General features: G+C 39.3%; 1 protein-coding gene across 2 annotated transcripts in view; it reads left to right on the top strand.

Moving 5' to 3' along the window:
* Window positions 1-18,335, top strand: part of LOC134624915 (SH3 and multiple ankyrin repeat domains protein 2-like) — a 299,782-nt gene that overhangs the window by 195,406 nt on the left and 86,041 nt on the right. For both annotated transcript variants that reach the window (XM_063470103.1, XM_063470113.1), the window contains exons 12-14: window positions 3,803-3,942; window positions 6,634-6,747; window positions 18,067-18,148. In XM_063470103.1, coding sequence (XP_063326173.1) covers window positions 3,803-3,942; window positions 6,634-6,747; window positions 18,067-18,148 — 336 coding nt within the window. The remainder of the gene's footprint in view (window positions 1-3,802; window positions 3,943-6,633; window positions 6,748-18,066; window positions 18,149-18,335) is intronic.

The raw sequence follows: 18,335 nt of genomic DNA on the forward strand, positions 1-18,335 counted from the left end.
CCCTCTCCCTTTTCTCCTCTCTCCCATGGTCTCAGGTGATCATCCAATAATAGCACAAATTATGCACAGCTGGTATTAATCAACACTGTCTAATTAGCACCTCAAAGCCACGTGGGTAATTGCCAAAAAAAGAAAGAAAGGGAAAACATGGCTGACAGTTTTTCCTTCTCAGTGGGCCTGCTGATTTTGGAGACCAGGATTTAATTCTGAATTGACTTAGTAGTAAATGCTTCCTTCACATCACCAAAAAGTACAGATTTAGCACCGTCCCACAGCAGCAAATCGTTCTGATTAGCATTTTCTGCAGTGCACAAGAATTTGGAACATGAGTGTGAGACTTTTTGAATTCTCACAATAAAAGCATCTGCTTTGATGACACAGCATTTAATAGAACAGTAGCTATAAACTATGATTTTCCAAACTGACGTTAGAGAGCAAACACACACTCTCACATTGTCTCTCTCAGCACCATGGACAGCAGTTCAGTCAGAGGTCGGGGAATGGACACGTAAACTGTTCTTCAGTCAGGCTACCACAAGCTAAAAAGAGCAGAATCTTTGCTAAAGTAGCATAAAGACTGAAAACTATAATCTCCATACAGTATGCAAATGAGAAGCCCATCAACGACAGGTCGTTACAGATTGGCACGACAGGGTCACCGTACCACAAGCATACTCATTCAGCATTTACAGTGGACAATCGCACATATATTACAATATGAGTGGATATTCCAACATATGATCAAAAACACAAAGACAACACTCCTCACCCATCAGAACATCTTTCGTTATTGGCAGCATGAGTCCAAAGTCCCAGTGGTATGCTCATCTTGCTCTCTTCTTTCGTTACTTTGTTGAGCACCACTTTTTTGCTTTGCTTTGGTGAACAAAATGAAGCTGAGCATAAAACTACTCAATAAGACACTTGTGGAAAAACAGACATGCCCAGGTTTGCACTCATTTATGACAGCGTCAGGTAGTTTAAGTAATAGATTTCACACTTAATCAATATAATGATCGAAAAAAAATCCATTACTAAGGAAAAAGTACACTGCATGGATAAAGTTAGACTTTGGTTCTCAGATAAAACCATGACATTAACATATAATGAAACTCTTATAATCTGTTCAATTTTAAATAGATGCAGTTTGATACTGTAGTTCTGTTTATTAATATCACATAACTCGAGAAGAGCAAATTCATTGCAGTTACGTAACACAGACAACAGCAAAAACGCCTTTGGTTGCTGTCTTTTTATAAATATATTATTCATTATTTCTACGAAGTAAATATTTTAATGAGACTTGAGTTGTTTTAGCTAGATACTCATGAATAAACATATCATGCACTGTACCTGGTTAGGGTGACTGTTTCTACAATACATAAAGGTTTTTGTAACTAGACTTGTAGTCAAGACCGCCTAAACCAAGACCAAAACAATACCAAGACCAGAGGGTATCGAGACCAAGACAAAGTCGAGACAAGACCGAGACAAAGAAGTCTTTAAACTGCAGCCAGATGCTGCTTCGTTTACGGGTGTCAGGCATATTTATGTGTTTTTGCTTTCACACAGCCCTCCTCACCGCTGTCTACTGTCTCACTCACTCACTGAGAGGACAGACGCACGCTCCACTTGACTGTCGTGTCTCTCACCCTCTCTGTTTTTCACTTAATGATATTGGATTGGAGCATAGCTGAGCCACTGTGTGAGAGCTGAGCAGCCAAAGGAAATTAAGTGAGGAGCCGGCTCTCGCTCAATGGGAGTCGACTCTTCTGATTCACTACAAAGCACTCTCTAAGCACGGCTCTTACAGCTGATGCTTTTGCACGTGACACATTATCAAACGTTACGTTGTGTGTCATGGATACTGTTGACTCCAAATCTCCCGACCACTATGTCGATCTGAGACAGCAAGACCGAGACAGCGAGACCAAGACAAGACCGAGACCACGTAAAAGTGGTCTCAAGACCGGTCTCGAGACATCGAACTCTATTTGGAACTTATTTTGGACTCTTGGATTCATGCAGCAGTCTGTGAAAGAGAAGACGACACTCATACACCGTGCTTAATATGTCTGGTGCGTTTGGGTCGTCCTCTTTTATGCCTGTTAGATTTAGGATGTGTGTTAAATACCACTCACGCAATTACAGTGCTGTGAAAAAGTTCCTAGTTTTTGGCATATTTGTCACACTTTTTCACATAGAGCTAGGGAGACTAAGATACTTTTTCCCCCTTAATTTAAACATTTCATTTTGTCTAATATTAAAATTTGTTTTATGATCTAAAATATTTACTAGTGAAAAATATGCAGAAAGCTAAGACATCAGGAAGAGGACAAATACGTTTTCACAGCACTGCGTTAATCATCGACAGTGAGCTCAAGTTGTTCTGTCATACTCAGTCATCTTGCATAGTGCAGGATGTCAGCTGTCAAGTGTTTTAAACTGCTGTGTCTGAATACTACAGTATCGGCCTCTCGGTGGTATACACAGTATTTCAGGACACTTACAGTGCACAGTTGCAGTTTTGTCCATGGCTTTCCCTTGGAAAAATGTGTGAGTACTCTCAGTAGGTATTGAATGGGGTTAGCTCTCCAAAGGCCCATGAAGGTTTGAAGAGTACAGTCTACAGGACAAGGTGACCCACTTACTTGAAAAAACTATTTCCTTCCTCTCTCTCAATCTATCGCTCCGGCACTCTTAGTTTTTCTTTCACTGTGGTTTTATCCTATAGCCTCTCCTTCACTCCTACCCTCTCACATGGTGAGCAAGTGCAAGATGCTAAAATGAAAACGCCTATCATAACTGTTTTTTGTTCTTTGTACTCTAAAGTCTACTTTACATAATTTAACAGCTTCATGCACCTCAATTAGGCAAGTAAAATAGTCAATAGTATTATCATACTTTTATTTCCCTTTTCTGCTCCGTGGATGTGGTTACAAAGATTGCCCACTATGTGGCACTGTGTTATCATGTCAGACACATCTACCAGCACCAACCACTCTTCTCTCTGTGGTCCCATCTCCTCACATATAAATGCTGCCTTTTTTTGTGCATTCAAATTTAACAACCAGTGCAGAATAGTGATATCTCTGCAGGAGCCGATTGTTCAAATGTCACGCTGATATGCACATCAAAGATTTTTAGCTGTCTTAATTTAGCAGTTTGATATTATTCCTCTGTACTACTGCCAAATCCTGGCTAGCTCTCTGTGTGGTCTTTAGCGAGTCTGGCCTCCTACCTGGAAGCCACTGCAGCTCCGTGGGTCAGAGCCAGCCCACATTCTGCCCCACTTACCAGTGTGGGACACACGCCAGCTGCTTTCTCAATGTCGCCTCTGCCGTTATTGTTTATGTGTTTTTCATGTAACCTCCGGTGATTTGTTCATACTTTTGAGCATGTATTTAAAATATTGTTTACCTCTTAACCTTTAGTGCTTCTCCTAAAGTAGCTTTTAAATGATAGTGGGCACGTTTTTCCATAGTGTGCGACTGCATCATCTGTATGTTTCCCTGTTTTCTTGTGTTGCAAATAATGTAGTGATATTTGAGTTACTTGCTGACATGAGTCTTTTTACAACTGTACCATTATATCAGTTGGTAATCTCTAGACCACCTGTGCATAACATAAATCACATGTGATTTATATAAATCACATATGAGTTTTTTAGTTTTTTTAACTAAAGAAACAACATGTGTGATGTAATACATCACGAGGACCACAATTTCCTGCACACCGGTAGAATTAGGTATGTCTGTCATTATACCCACTTCATATGTAACATTTTTTTTCTTTCTTCCAGCCCCAGCAGTCATGGAGAGGCAGTTGGAACCAGAAGGAAGCTGTACAGTGCAGTTCCAGGAAGACACTTCGTAGTGGTTCGTTCGTATACAGCCCAGGCCGAGGGGGAGATTAACCTCTACAAGGGCGACAGGGTCAAAGGTGAGACGGGGAATTTCCAGACTAACATAGATGGAGTTTATTTCTGAAGTTAGTATTTCAACCATCTGAACAAATACACAGCAAATACACAAGCTGCTTCTCTCTGTAGTTTGGCACATGGCCTGTGTTGCTAGCTAGTGTACATTTGGTCTGTTTTGGAGGACTAATGTTAAACAACGAAACACTCGGATATGGAGAACGATTTAAGAAAAAGAAAATGATGAGAAGAGCGGGAGAGGGGAGGTCTGTACAGGATTTGCTGTTGGTTGGTTATTCTCGAATGAGTTGATGTTTTTAAAGGTTATGTTTAAGCTGAGTGTATAGAAATATTGTTTTAAAATAACATGGCAGGTTTACTGTTCCACAGAGATTTCCGTTGCCTTCTTTGAGTGCGTTGTCTGTCCTTAAAAGTCACAAAAGTCACAAAAGCCAGTAAACATAAGAGCAAACAGCAGCACAGCCTGACTGCAAAGAAAAGTCCAACATGATGCAAATTATTAAATGACTTGTTCTGAATTTGTAATTGTTTCCATCCAAGATCAGCCCGCCTGTCATTCTGACTCTAAGCTCCAGATACACATACACACTTACACCTACTGAAGCATGTGTGAAACTGCAACGGAAGACATACGACCACTGCTGGGTCAGTCTGAAGTAAAATCACTGTATTTCTTAAATTAGTGACTGGCTTTTATTTACCTCAACTGTAGTATCTCTTTATTTGAAGCAGGCTTATTTTACAGTCAGACTTTTAATGCTAATTGCTTTTGTCTGAGATCCATAAGTGAGCATACCTAATCCAAACACTGTTATACAGTTAGTAGTTAAGACAGATGGGCGAAAAATGTTTAAGCTAATATCAAAGTTTTGCTACGGCACACATTATCAGTAAATGGAGAGCAGTTCTTTTATAACAGGCCAAGTGAAATCTATGCAACAGCCTGACCAGACTGTTACTACAGGCCAGCCTTTATTTCTTCATGTGAACATGTACATGTTACTGCACATTCAGCAGAGCACATTGTTTAACATCGGTTTGAGTCCCACTGACACGAGCAACACCAGCTCATACTACAATAACTTGAATTATTTTGTATTTTTACATTTATATGTTGTTTTGCAGTAGAAAATACATCCACTCAAAATGAGTAGAAAGGGGTCATATAAGTACCGATCAATTTAAACATGGCCAGAGTCTCAACTTGGCCGAAAATAAGTAAATAAATAAGTAAAAACAAGCTTTTTCTTTAATATGGTCGTCTCAGGCTCTGGCTTTGAGCACAGAAGCTCCACCCACCTGCTTGTATCTTCTGCTGTGTAGAGCAGAGCTAAGTCTGAAGTCTTACTCAATAAGAGACCAAGAATAAAAATTATGGAGCTGGAAATTAGTATAAAATGAACCATGTGTTGTATAATTTGAATGTTTGGAAATGACTACAAATGTTAAATATTTTAAAAATTTCAACTCCTTTATATACGAATGAGTTGCAGAGTAGAGGTTACAGTCCACCACCGATCCTAACTGAACAAATGTTGAATTCTAAAAATGAAAAAAGACAAGAAAAACAACCGATTCCTTTATTTTTTAAATGTGTCTGAGACAGCTGGAAACAGCGAATTACCATATCTGATGAAAATGACTTCATCAGATACGGAGCATCTGTATTTAGACTCCACAGAGTGGAGATGCAGGGGACTAACATCATCTTCATCTGCACATGTTAAGTCAGACGCTTCATCTCTGTGGTTTGCATGAATGAGCACAAAATGCATTATTTAGTAAGCAATCACACAGGATGTGTACACATCAATGTTTTAAGCCACTACTAATGTTTGCATGGAATACTGTGACCTTTCAAACCAGCAACGTCTCTACTTTTAAATGTAGAGAGAAAGTATTTGTCTACAATAATCAAAGATCCATATTTAGTTTTACAAAGCTTTGGTTTTATTGCAAACTCATCCTGTTGAGCCAAACTTTCTTCAAGTCAAATAACTTTATTTTAATGCACAAGATCTCTATAATATCTATACTTGATGTGTTTGTCTAGCCATTTAAAATGGTCAAGTTCTAGGTCTGAATATTTAATTGATCCAGACTGTGACTGTACAAATGTCCTGAATTAGTTCATTCATTCAGTCTTTCTCTAAATCTAACAAAAAGACCGTAGGCAGAGCTGGAGGTGGCAGGGTTGAAGATTTTGACATTTTCATTGGGAGCGACCAGAATGGATAAGATTAGGAATGATTACATCAGAAGGACAGCTGAGATTCAGTGGTTTGGAGACAAAGGCTGAGATGGTTCGGACATGTGCAGAAGAGGGACAGTGGAAGCATTTGGCAAAGGGTGATGAAGATGGAGCTGCCAGGCAAGAGGAAACGAGAAAGAACTGTATATTTAATTCACTTGGAAAAATGGACAGCAACCAAAAGGTGACAGAAAGGTGGAGGAGAGAGGGAGACAATAAGATAAGATAATGAGATAGCAACATTTTAAAAAAGGTCAGTCAAAACACAGACATGTCCACACACAAGTCTCTGCATAAGTCTGTATAAGCACATACCTTTGGTGCCTTTGCTTTAAATGGATTAAATGAACTGAGGGTACTATTATCTGTACAGTAAAAAGTATGTCCCTTTTTCACTGTCCTCTAACTTTCCCAATTTTCTCTCTCCTACCACTTGGTCCAGTTCTGAGCATCGGAGAGGGGGGTTTCTGGGAGGGCAGTGCCCGTGGCCAGGTGGGCTGGTTTCCAGCCGACTGCGTGGAGGAGATCCCAGCCAAAGCCACAGAGGAGAGGAACTGTAAGTCTAATCACCTGGGGCTGCGTGTTGGTTGGAGGTGGAACCAATATGTAGGACATGTTCTGTTTGCCATCATGCATTTTTGTGGGGAGGGAAGGAGGTTAGTTATAAAGAACAAAAGCTGAGGCTAAATGCTGTGGATTCCTGAGGCAGTGTAATGGCACGTGGCTCCCCCCACCCCAGGTCTTGGCTGTATGTGTCTCTGCTCCTCTATCTACTAGCATCTCTGTGTCTTACTGTCTCCTCAGGCAATGGCGTACAACGCTTAGCGCTACATTGCCCTGCTAACTCAGCTGTGATCTGATGTCCTCTGGGTGCGAGCTAATGAACATATCGTGCCATGCTCCATCCCCCGTAAATTTCCAGCGTTTCTTCGTCCCTACTTTTACTTTGTGGGTGTAGTGAATGGCCTCAGTATGTCTATGAGATGACGCTGGCTTTTGTGGCTTTATGTCTGACCTCTTTTCCTATGTGTTCCATGATTGATTTCATCCTGTGATTTTCTGCTTATTAATAACATTATCACCCCGACCCCCCTCCCAACCCCTACTCTCAATCTCCCATGGTCCTAGGAGTATGTCAGCAGCAAGAGGCAGATGGGAAGCAACTTGTTCTCCTCTTGCTGTGCTGTGGCTGTTTGCCTTCTTCTGTGTGGCTTTTTTTAAAGCTTAACCCAAGGCCATTGGCAGAGGAAGTTTTTCTCACACTGTGCCACATTTAAATTGCCCCCGGCTCTGCCTGTGAAGAAAGCAGGCAGGGCGAAGAAAGCCAGTGAAAAAATGGGAGCACAGTATAGTGGCTTGCAAAGACCCACTGGGAGGTGGCCAAGGCCATTGGTCACCTCTGTGTATATGCGTGTGCTGAAATTAAGGGACACTGAATGCCTGCATGAAGCCTAATAGTTGGGGCTGATTGGGGCCTTCAGAGAAGTACATTCTTTGGCCGGTGTGATTACCATTTCACAAGTCATCACAGAGGTCTTTAAAGTGAATCTGAGCCAAAGTACAGCATATATCCATCTTTCCAACTCTGCTCAAAGGCACCAAAAGACACCAATTACCAATCAATAATCAAATCAAATCAAAGAGTACAAGAACTTTTTTGCTTAGAGTTGATTAGCTTAGCTTAGCGCTGAGACCAGAGTCAAAGTGAAATAATCAATCTGGCAGTCCAAGCTTATTATTTGGTATTCACTTACCAGTTTGCTTGGTACCCTCCCACTCTTCTTTCCGATTGTTATTTCACCTGCCTTCTCTACAAGTTGCTAAATTTAGCCTGACAGTTAAAAAATGACCTACACAGATACAGATACAGATAGACAGTTGGCTTTTTCAAATGTAAGGTTTTACACAATGTTTTAAACAAAGCTTCATTTCATTGAAGTTTGTTGGCATTTTATGCACCACTCTCTCAAGGATACACCACAACATTTCATCGGGTTGAGGTCTGGACTGGGCTTCTGCGACACACCGATTAGTTTCTTTTTCAGTCATTCTGTTGTAGATTTGCTGCTGTTATTTGGATCACTGTCAAGCTGTAGTTGTTGGACAGATGGGCTCATATCTGACTCCAGTACACATTCAATAATTACAAGTGTCCAGTGGGTGCAAAACCAAACCAAATCATCACCCCTCCACCACTGTGCTTGAAAGCTGGAATGCTGTGTGCTGATATGTTGTGTTGGTTTTCACCTGCAGTGGTACTGTGTATTATGGCTAAGCATTTCCACTTGGCAAAGCACTTTATTGCTGTTACATATTGTTCCAGTTCCTGGGATTTGTGCAACCCTAATGCATTGTGCTATGTTCTTTCAGCACGAAAGACTTTCCCCTGAAAACTATTCCAAATAAGCCATAATCACTCTGTCTTAAACTTAAACATTTAACATGCTAACTGAGGCTTGTACAGTGTAACATGTAGCTGTTGAGATTTTTGCAATTTCTCTAAGCATTGCACAGCTGATTTTGGATTAATTTGCTGGGGTGTGCACTATTTTAAATGTTTTCCACTTGTGAATAATCTTTCTCACTCTAGAATGATAAACTTCAAAATGTTTGGACTTCTTTGGAAATGGCCCTTCCCAGATAGACAGACTGATGGGGAGCAACAATTACTTTCCTCTCTTTCCTCCTGAATGCTCCAAAACAGCAAACTGTCAAAAATTCTGCTTTTGTATAGGTGATCACTTCATATACAACAGCTAATGTTAGGCTTGAGAGTCCTAAAAATTACCAACTGTCAGTCCAACAAAGTATCACCGACCTCGAAGACAGCTTCACCACAGGCTAACAAGAGCTAACTGCAAAACCAGCAGTGTTACCGACATCTCACCTCAGCAGGGGCGTAATTTCCAGGGTGGTTAGGGGGGTTATGACCCCCCCCCAATAATCAGACCCAACCAATATAATCCCCCCAATAAAATTATGAATTATCTTGCATAAATAGGCTGTTGATTTTCTTAACTCATTTCAGTTACTACCAGCAAAATAGTTGCATGTTTAATCATCTGGGAATTTACCCAGATTTATTTATTTATTTAGACAGAGATCTTGACCCCCCCAATGTTCAGCATAAAGTTACGCACCTCAGTATCACTCTCACTGATCAGAAGTGACTTTCTGTGATTCATGGACCGTATCTACTGCTTTCGCAAAGTTTTAAAGGCTCTTCCAGTGTAAATCGACATAGATGCTTCTCACCTGTCATACATAGCTGAGTTAAACAGTAGACTGAGAGCCTTCCACAGGGAAAAATCAGGGTGGGTTTGGATGTGGTCCAGACAGTAGCAGAAACATGAAGGCTGGTCGCAGTCATTATGGAGTTAGGGTCTAAATGTAATGTTTTCGATGTCTCTTGGCTCACTAAAGCACGTTTGTCCTACAGCAGCCTTGGTAGCTAGTATTATGTACTTGAACTGGGACGGGTAAGAAAGCAGAACTCGACTGCAATCTACTGACATCGAAATCTTTTCTGTAACTGTAATGATGATTTGAATAAATAAACCTTTCGTTTTCTTTATATTTAAGTTACATTTTACTCAAAATGATTGCTTCATGTTTATGAGGGCCAAGAATTTTTTTTTTTTTGAATGAAAAAACGTATAACAACAAAATGACATATACAATATATGTAGGGGAGAAAAAAAAGGTATACAGTATTTTTCCCCAAAAAATGTTTTGTTTATCATTTTCCAAAGTTTTACTAGTAGAATAACGATGACTGTAGCCCCAGCTCTCTCAATGGTACTGTAGAAGACTCCAATGACACCATGCACCAAACTCAAACTGAGCTTTCAGGTGTTTTTGTTCATATCATATCCAAAATTCGTCATAGTTATGAGCAGAACATTGTGCCATTAGAAACTGAATTTGAATAAGTGAAGTTCTACCCATACATGGTGTTCTTTCTCATTCCCCAACATGTTTTCTGAAATACTTAAGTTAGACTTTCTAGGTTTAAGAAAGTTAAAGGGAATTTTGAACCAAACTGTAAAACAACACATTGTGAGCGATTAAGTCAGATTAACTGAAGAATGCTGGTTAATTTAACTGTTTTCTTTTAACACATTATTATCCAAGAGTGACAACTGCTGCCATTTTGTCATTTATGTGCATGAGGAACTCTGATTACACAATAGCTGTCCTAAAGCACCACCACCACTATGTTTGATTGGTGGCATGATGCTGTATTCCTGAAAGTCTTGGTGATCGGCAAAATGTTTGTTTTGACAAATGTGAGACAAGCTTCAGTGACCTTTTTGCTCAGCAGCTGTAGAACATTCCCATGTATTCCATTTATGCCCAGTTTCTTTCTTATTAGATGTTCTTCTTGGATAAGTTGCTCTTGGACTTATTTTGGTGGACAGGCAACTCGTGGGAAAGTTCACCACTGTTCCAAGTTTTCTCCATTTAGGAATAATGTCTGGTGTCTTTGTTTCTCAGATGATTTTTTTAGATTGTTGTATGAAGTGTTGCTTTTGAGACCTTTCAGCCTCCTTCATTTTGTCAGACAGGTTTTATTTAAGTGATTTCTTGACATAACAGGTCTGACAATAATGAGACACGAGTACAGGTAGTGAAACGGAGCTCAGCTTTCCCAAAAGTCCAAAGTAACTCTTTTTCACATAAGGCCAGTTAGGTTTGGATACATTTTTTTCTCTTAATAAATGGGTAGCATTTTATAATAATGTCACACTATTACGCATTATTAAGGCATTAGAAAGTGCTTAATTCATCATTTATATATTAATTTATTACAACTGGGCTTTATTTTAAAATCAGGTGCGATGTGCTCCTTTTTTCATGTCCAGGTAAACTCCCGGCTCCTGCGTTTGAGCGCTTGCAAGGGTTTTTGCTTAAGTGCACTAAAGACGACAATACACAGTCACAGGATGTGCAAGAAGTGGCAGATGGATGATGGTGATTATATAAAAACGCAAAGTGAAATCGCAAATCAAATCACATAATCTGAGAGAAAGCAAACTCTTTAAGTCGACAGCTTAAAACAGGGACTTCCCCTGTAATTCCATGTCACAGTGTAGGTAATGATGCTGTCACCAAATAAAGCTGTGCTGAGTCTCTTTGGATAAATGTGAGGTATGCCAATTCCCCCGTCTCATTTTCACATTTCTACCTCACAGACTAGGTTAAAAAAAAGAAAACATTTGCAGAAACAGCTTACAGAAAAACAATATAAATGTAGTCAAGGAAAAAGATGTTTTCTGTTCTTAATGGTATGCACAAGCACGCATTAATACACATGTACACACACACACACACACACACACCATCTCTTGATCTGTGGCCATAGAAACCAGCTGGCCCGAGTCAGACAGCAGTTGCTATGGAGTGTGACTATGTTGTAGATTTGCTCCTCCCTCTTTCTCTGCTTTCCTCCATGATTTTTTTTTCTTAACACTGCTTTATTGATCTTCCTCTTTCTTTTCTGTATAAACACTGTTAATCTCTTATCAGCCAATCACCTACTTCAAGCCACATTTTCCCTCTTCCAATTTGACAATGTGGACATAAAGTCAGGGGGAGGGGGTGTTCCTGTAAAGATGACAAGATCTAAGCCGGATCAGAGGAGATGGAGTTTCTGTGAAAGTGTGACAGCTGTTGTGAGAGAGAGTGTGTGAAGGAAGGAAAGAGAGAGAGAGAGAGAGAAGGGGGAGGAGACGCTGCTGAGAGAGTAAGACAGCTTTACTCAAGAGGTCGCCTGTGTGTCCACAATACTTCTTTTTTAAATCAAGCTCTTTTAAAGCTCTTTAAAAAAATAGAGTGTAGAGGCTAATGCACACCTTCCACAAGTGTGAATATGAATAATAGACCTGACAGAGAAAGCATTTCTAACAGGATTTCTTACAGGTTAAGGTTTGTGTATCTTAATGATAGCATTCGATAAAATGTTTCCTGTTTTATCTTCTGTGCATCCACTATGTAACACACTGCTTTTGAATTTCTTCGTTTACCAGTCAGCTCTTGTATTAGTGCATGTATTAGCCAATATTGCCACCCTCTGGAACTCCAGAAAATATATTTTTTAAACTGTAGCCTGTATGTGCTGCCTGCTGTGCACTGCTTTTAGTTCTTATGTATTGCAAACCAAAAAATGTTAACTGAACTTGAAAAGTTAAGAAAGCTTGCTGCCTTCATATAGTTAAGTGAACTTAAAGGCCTTAAAGAACTTAAAGTTGTTACAATTTTCATATTTTTATTACTATCTAAAGTACTTATTCAGACAACTGAACTATGTTCAGTTAATTTCTCATTGACGTCTACAAGATTAAGTGGATTTAAAAATAACAAGGTAATATGAACCTTTTTATGATACGTGGTACATTTATGGCAATTACCCTCTTCAAATATGTATTCGAAACTTTCACCACCGCAGGGCAGCACTTTACCAGAAAATATTAATGTTGCTGCCCACCCCTGTAGTAAGAAACAAGACAGTGCAATAGAGTTGACACGATACTAGAATGTCAAACCTGGGGAAATACTAATGTGCAATTTTGATTCAACTCAATTCAGTTTACTTTTATTTATATAGCACCAAAACACAACAACAGTTACCTCAAGGTGCTTAATATTGTAAGGCAAAGAATCACAATAATACAGAGAAACCCCAGCAATCAAACGACCTACTTTGAGCAAGCACCTTTTGTTAAAGGGAAGAAACCTCCAGGCTTAGGGAAAGGCGGGCATCTGCCCTGACCAGGTGGGGGTGAGCGGAGAGAGACGGGACAAGAGACATGCTGTGGAAGAGAACCAGAGATTAATAATATCTCATAATTGAATGCCGAGTGGTGACTTAACACATGAGAGAGGATAAAGGTGGGAGAAGGAGAAACATTCAGTGCATCATGGAAAGCTCCTAGAAGCCTAAGTCTATTGTTGTAACTAAGGGAGGATTCAGGGTCACCTGATCCAGCCCTAACTATATGCTTTATTACAAAGGAAAGTCTTAAGCCTAATCTTAAAAGTAGAGATAGTGTCTGTCTCCTGAATTTAAGCTGGGAGCTGGTTTCAGAGAAGAGGGGCCTGAAAGCTGAAGGCTCGGCCTCCCATACTACTTTTAAATAGCCTAGGAACGGTGATATGGTACAATAAGGTCTTTAAGATGAGATGGTCACTGAATATTCAAGACCTTGTATGTGAGGAGAAGGATTTTAAATTTGCTACTGGATGTAACCAGGAGCCAGTGAAGCCGGAGCCATTATAAGGAGAAATCTGCTCTCTCTTTCTGTCCCCTGTCAGCATTCTCACAGAAGCATTTTGGGTCAACTGAAAGCTTTTCAGGGAGTTTTTAGGACATCCTCATAATAACGAGTTACAGTAGTCCAGCCTTGAAGTAATAAATGCATGAACTAGTTTTTCAGCGTCACTCTGAGACAGGATATTTCTAATTTTTGAGATGTTGTGCAAATGGAACAAATAATTAAGAAGCAGAAAGTTAGCGGCCATCCAGGTCTTTATGTCTTTAAGACATTCCTGCAGTTTAACTAATTGGTGTGTGTTATCTGGCTTCATGGACAGATAGAGCTGGGTGTCATCAGCAGTGAAAATGTATGCTATGCTTTCTGATGATACTGCCTAAGGGAAGCATGTATAATGTAAACAGAATTGGTCCTAGCACTGAACCCTGTGGAACTCCATAATTGACCTTAGTGTGTGAAGAGGACTCTCCATTTACATGAACAAATTGGAGTCTATTAGATAGATATGATACAAACCACTGCAGTGCAGTACCTGTAATACCTACAGCGTGCTCTAATCGCTCTAATAGGATATTATGGTCGACAGTATCGAACGCTGCACTGAGGTCTAGCAGGGCAAGCACAGAGATGAATATCAATGGTACTGAAAGTAGCTGTAGATAACGTTACATCTGTGAGATGATTATTTTTCTCTAAAATTTTATTTGTGAAGAAGTTCATGAAGTCATTACTAGTTAATGTTAAAGGGATGGTTGGCTCAACAGAGCTCTGACTGTTTGTCAGCCTGGCTACAGTGCTGAAGAGAAACCTGGGGTTGTTCTTATTTTCTTCAATCAGTGATGAATAGTAAGATGTTCTGGCTTTGCGGAGGCCTTTTGATTTTCAAGATTCAAGATTCAAGAGCTTTATTTTCAGTACAGCAGTATACATAGTATACAGTGTACTGAAATGCTGTTTCACCCCAAGTCCCCCATGGTGCATTTATAAGTATATAAAAGATATATCTCCAAGAGATATACAACTAGAAATTACAAATAAATAACATGCTAAATGTTGGTAAAATTAAGGGATAAAAAGGTACTAATTACTAACTATACAATACTATTCCTATACTATAATGATAACTATACAATACTAACTGTACGATAAACAAAGACAGGATAGAGACAATACAAAGTGGATTGTGCAGTGATATTGAATACCAGGTTCAAGTTATTTTCAGGATATTATAGACGAGACATGACAAAGACATGTGCAAGATGCAAAATGTGCAAAATATGTAGTATAGTTTAGATGTGTGTTCATTAACTATGTGACTGAGTGTGCAATTTTGACCCTATCCCTGTCCTAACACCAAGAAAAGCAATAGTGAAGAAGTCATATTCAAATAACTTAACTTGTTAAGTTTCAACAATTTGTTCCAGTTATAGGTTTGATTTAATATAATACATATTTAAGATTAATAACTTAATTATTGTAAATTATGAAAAAAGTTTTTAAAAAATGACTTTGGACAAATTGTGGTATTAGTTATGTTACAATAAAGAAGATGTGAAAACAGTACTAACAATGAAAAATTAAACCAGTCACTTCCTGCATTTTAAAGCTAAATTCACAGCTACAACAAAACAAGAAACACAAATTATTGTTAAAGTAGAAAAAAAGTTTAACATCTTGTCCACATCTCCCTGCAGACTCTGGGGGTGGCTGTAGCTCAGGTGGTAGAGCTACTAACCGGAAGGTTGGTGGTTCGATGCCAGGCTCCACCAGTCTGCATGCCAAATATCCTTGGGCAAGATACTAACCCCATGTTACTCTCCGATGCATCCATGTGAATGTGTATGAATGTTAGACAGTAAGCACTTAACAGTTTAGAAAAAAGTGCTTGTGTGAATGGGTGTGATTGGGTGAATGAGTTAGTTGTATAAAGCGCTTTGAGTGCTCAGATAGAGTAGAAAAGCGCTATATAAGAACCAGACATTTACCATTACTCTCTTTCATCCATCACTCACAGTCAACACTCGTCATCAGGACTAAAACTCTCTTCTCTGGCTGTCCTCTGTATTTTACTCTTTATTTGCTTGAACGTTCTCCACACTCTGGACTCTATGCACAGTTCAGGTAAAGGTTCCCCACTGCTCTGTACAGCCAGCAACACACCCAGTTCTCCATGTTTCCATGCAGTAATTGTGGCTCATGTCTCAGTATTAAATGCAGGACGTGTTCAGCCTGCAATAATTATTCCGCTTTTATCTCACTAAGGTCCAAGCTACTACGTTAATGATAGCAGCTGGCTGATGTGGCTGTCGGGTAATTGCTAATAGTTAAATGGTGTTCACGTGCGCGCTGCCCAGGTTAACATGTGTGATAGCTGGTTAATACTTCAGTGTTTTTGAAATGGGAGCTTTACTGAACTGAAATTCCACCTAAAGTGTTGTTCAGTCGTATGAACATTAACTACTTCATCTGTTAGTAAGGAGATGAGAGTCTGTCTGCATGTGCTGTGTGAAGTTGTATGCCAGCTGAAAGGAACCAACATGCCACTGTTGGTACTGATATTGTTACCAAGTATCTTAAATTGATATCATTTGTTAGCATCAATTAATATCTGAGTACAGATTTTCTGGACAGACCTACAGTGCAATATTTGGTCAGAGATCCTCACTTCACAGTTTGATAGACAGATATACAGGACCAATTAAGCTAAATACATAAAGTGGCACGGTGGTTAGCACTGTTTCCTCACAGAAAGGTCTCCACAACTCCACCATCTGGTCTGTACCCTTCTGTGTGGACTTTGCATGTTCTCCCTTTGTCTGCGTGGGTTTTCTCCAAGTACTCTGGCTTTCTCCTACAGTCCAAAGACATGCTGTTAGTGGGGTCAGGGTAATTCCTGATTCTAAAATGCCCATAAATGTGAACGTGAATGCAAATGTCCGTCTCTCTGCGTTAGCCCTGTAACAGACTGGCGACCTGTACCCTGGGATAGCTGGGATTTTAACTGATTTGCCTCTTTCTTATGAATACTGCTTGCTTATTGTATTTATGTGGTGTTATATACGTATATCCAACATACAGAGACCTCCTGTGACCCTGTGAATTATGATAGTGTATCTACTAGCAAGAAGGAGCATAGCTGATCAGACATCGCTGACTATTTTCTATAATCTATTACCAACTGGAATTGTTTACTCTTAAATCTTACTGTCACCTTAATGAAAGAATTGTATTCTGTAATCTTGTAATCTTGTATTTTCCCACAAGTCATTTTTGTGATTTAAAAAAAATGAATTAAAGTAAATCTATAATTTGTTGGAGAAAAATACAGTGGATTGTAAATCGAGTAATCAATATCAAACTTCCAAATTAGGAGGTTTTACAAACTCTTAGGAATTACAGTCTTTATACTGTATGAAGTGCAATTTCAGAGGTTAAAAAGTAAATTACACAATTTAATGAAAGGTGAAAGTGTGTAGTTCTGTACTTGTAGCTCAGTTGATAGATCAAAACTGCAAACATTGTGTTGTTGTGCGGAAAATTATAGACCTCGCAGTATTTTGTTGTTTTAAAGGTGAGGATATTCCCAACCTGAGTCAGATTGTTTTTAAAATCAGCCAGTTATTATTGGATTTTTAAAGGATTTTTCTAGTATGGCAACCCTGTTCTCACCCCCGAGGCATAATATAGTGAAGATTTGTCCCGAGGTGAAAGGTGACCTTCTGCGTTCTTATGCTATGCGCCGGGTTATGGATGAAATCCAGTAGAACGACACTCCCGCGGCAATACACGGCCATGTATTCCAGCCCTAACCCTAACCTTATCCCTAACCCTAACCAGCACTTTAATGACGCTAGATAGTGTTTTCCAAAGCGATTTAAGTAAAACGAACTTACATGAGTAGATTCATTGCAAACGGTTCTCATGTTTACTCATTTTTCTCGTAATATAGGGACGTGTTAGGTGCCGGGAAGCGTAATATACCGACGATTTGTCACCTAGCGTAAAATGTTATGCTTTGGGAGTGAGAACGTGTTGGGGTAACCCATTTGTTTATAAACTATGTAATGTAATCTAAATACTTCTGGATTCACTTGAAATGCATCGGTGCATTTGTGTCAGAGAAGTTAAAACCATTAGTTAATATCAAGGTTTCACAGAAAGGTCAATGCGTAATCAAAGTCTAGTCAAATAATCTTGACAAAGTAACTTTTCTCTAATTACACAAATGTAACATTGAATCCATGCTGATTATGCTTTTTGCACTTGTTCTCTGGAGGATTATGACATACCCCAGTGTATTCATGGTCTTTATCAGTGCATGAAACTGTCATGAAGATAAGCTTATTTAACTTTTTTGGGTTATCTTGTTGTATTTACATGTTTATATGTGACTGAACGAGGTGGTGTGATGTTTCTTTTAAGAACACATTCCAACCAAATACAGGTGACTAGATTCATATTTCCTGCTCTGTTGTTGTTTTAGAGGATGCAGGGCTTATTGTGCCATATTTTAAGTGCCACTCTCCTAACAGCTGTCACTGATTTGTAAACTGCTATGAATGGTATTTGGGTATTGATCTTGTTCTGCTGTAAATTGGCAGATTCCCGAGCAGACCGCGCTGACAGACGGAAGCTCTTCAGGCACTACACTGTGGGCTCCTATGACAGCTTTGATGCTTCAAGGTAAGAAGTCACGTTAAAAAAAAACAAGCTAAAAAAATCCATGGGATGTGTGAACTTGCTTCATACTTTTTGGTATTATGGATTATACCAAAAAGTCAAGAACACTTTGGCAAAGCTCCCATTTAATCTTTTGCATGATGTTTCTGTCTCTTTCAGAAAGCTCGTTGTCATCTCTTGAGTGAAACAA

The sequence above is a fragment of the Pelmatolapia mariae genome, linkage group LG1 (assembly GCF_036321145.2).
Source record: "Pelmatolapia mariae isolate MD_Pm_ZW linkage group LG1, Pm_UMD_F_2, whole genome shotgun sequence".
NCBI classification, from domain to species: Eukaryota; Metazoa; Chordata; class Actinopteri; order Cichliformes; family Cichlidae; genus Pelmatolapia; species Pelmatolapia mariae.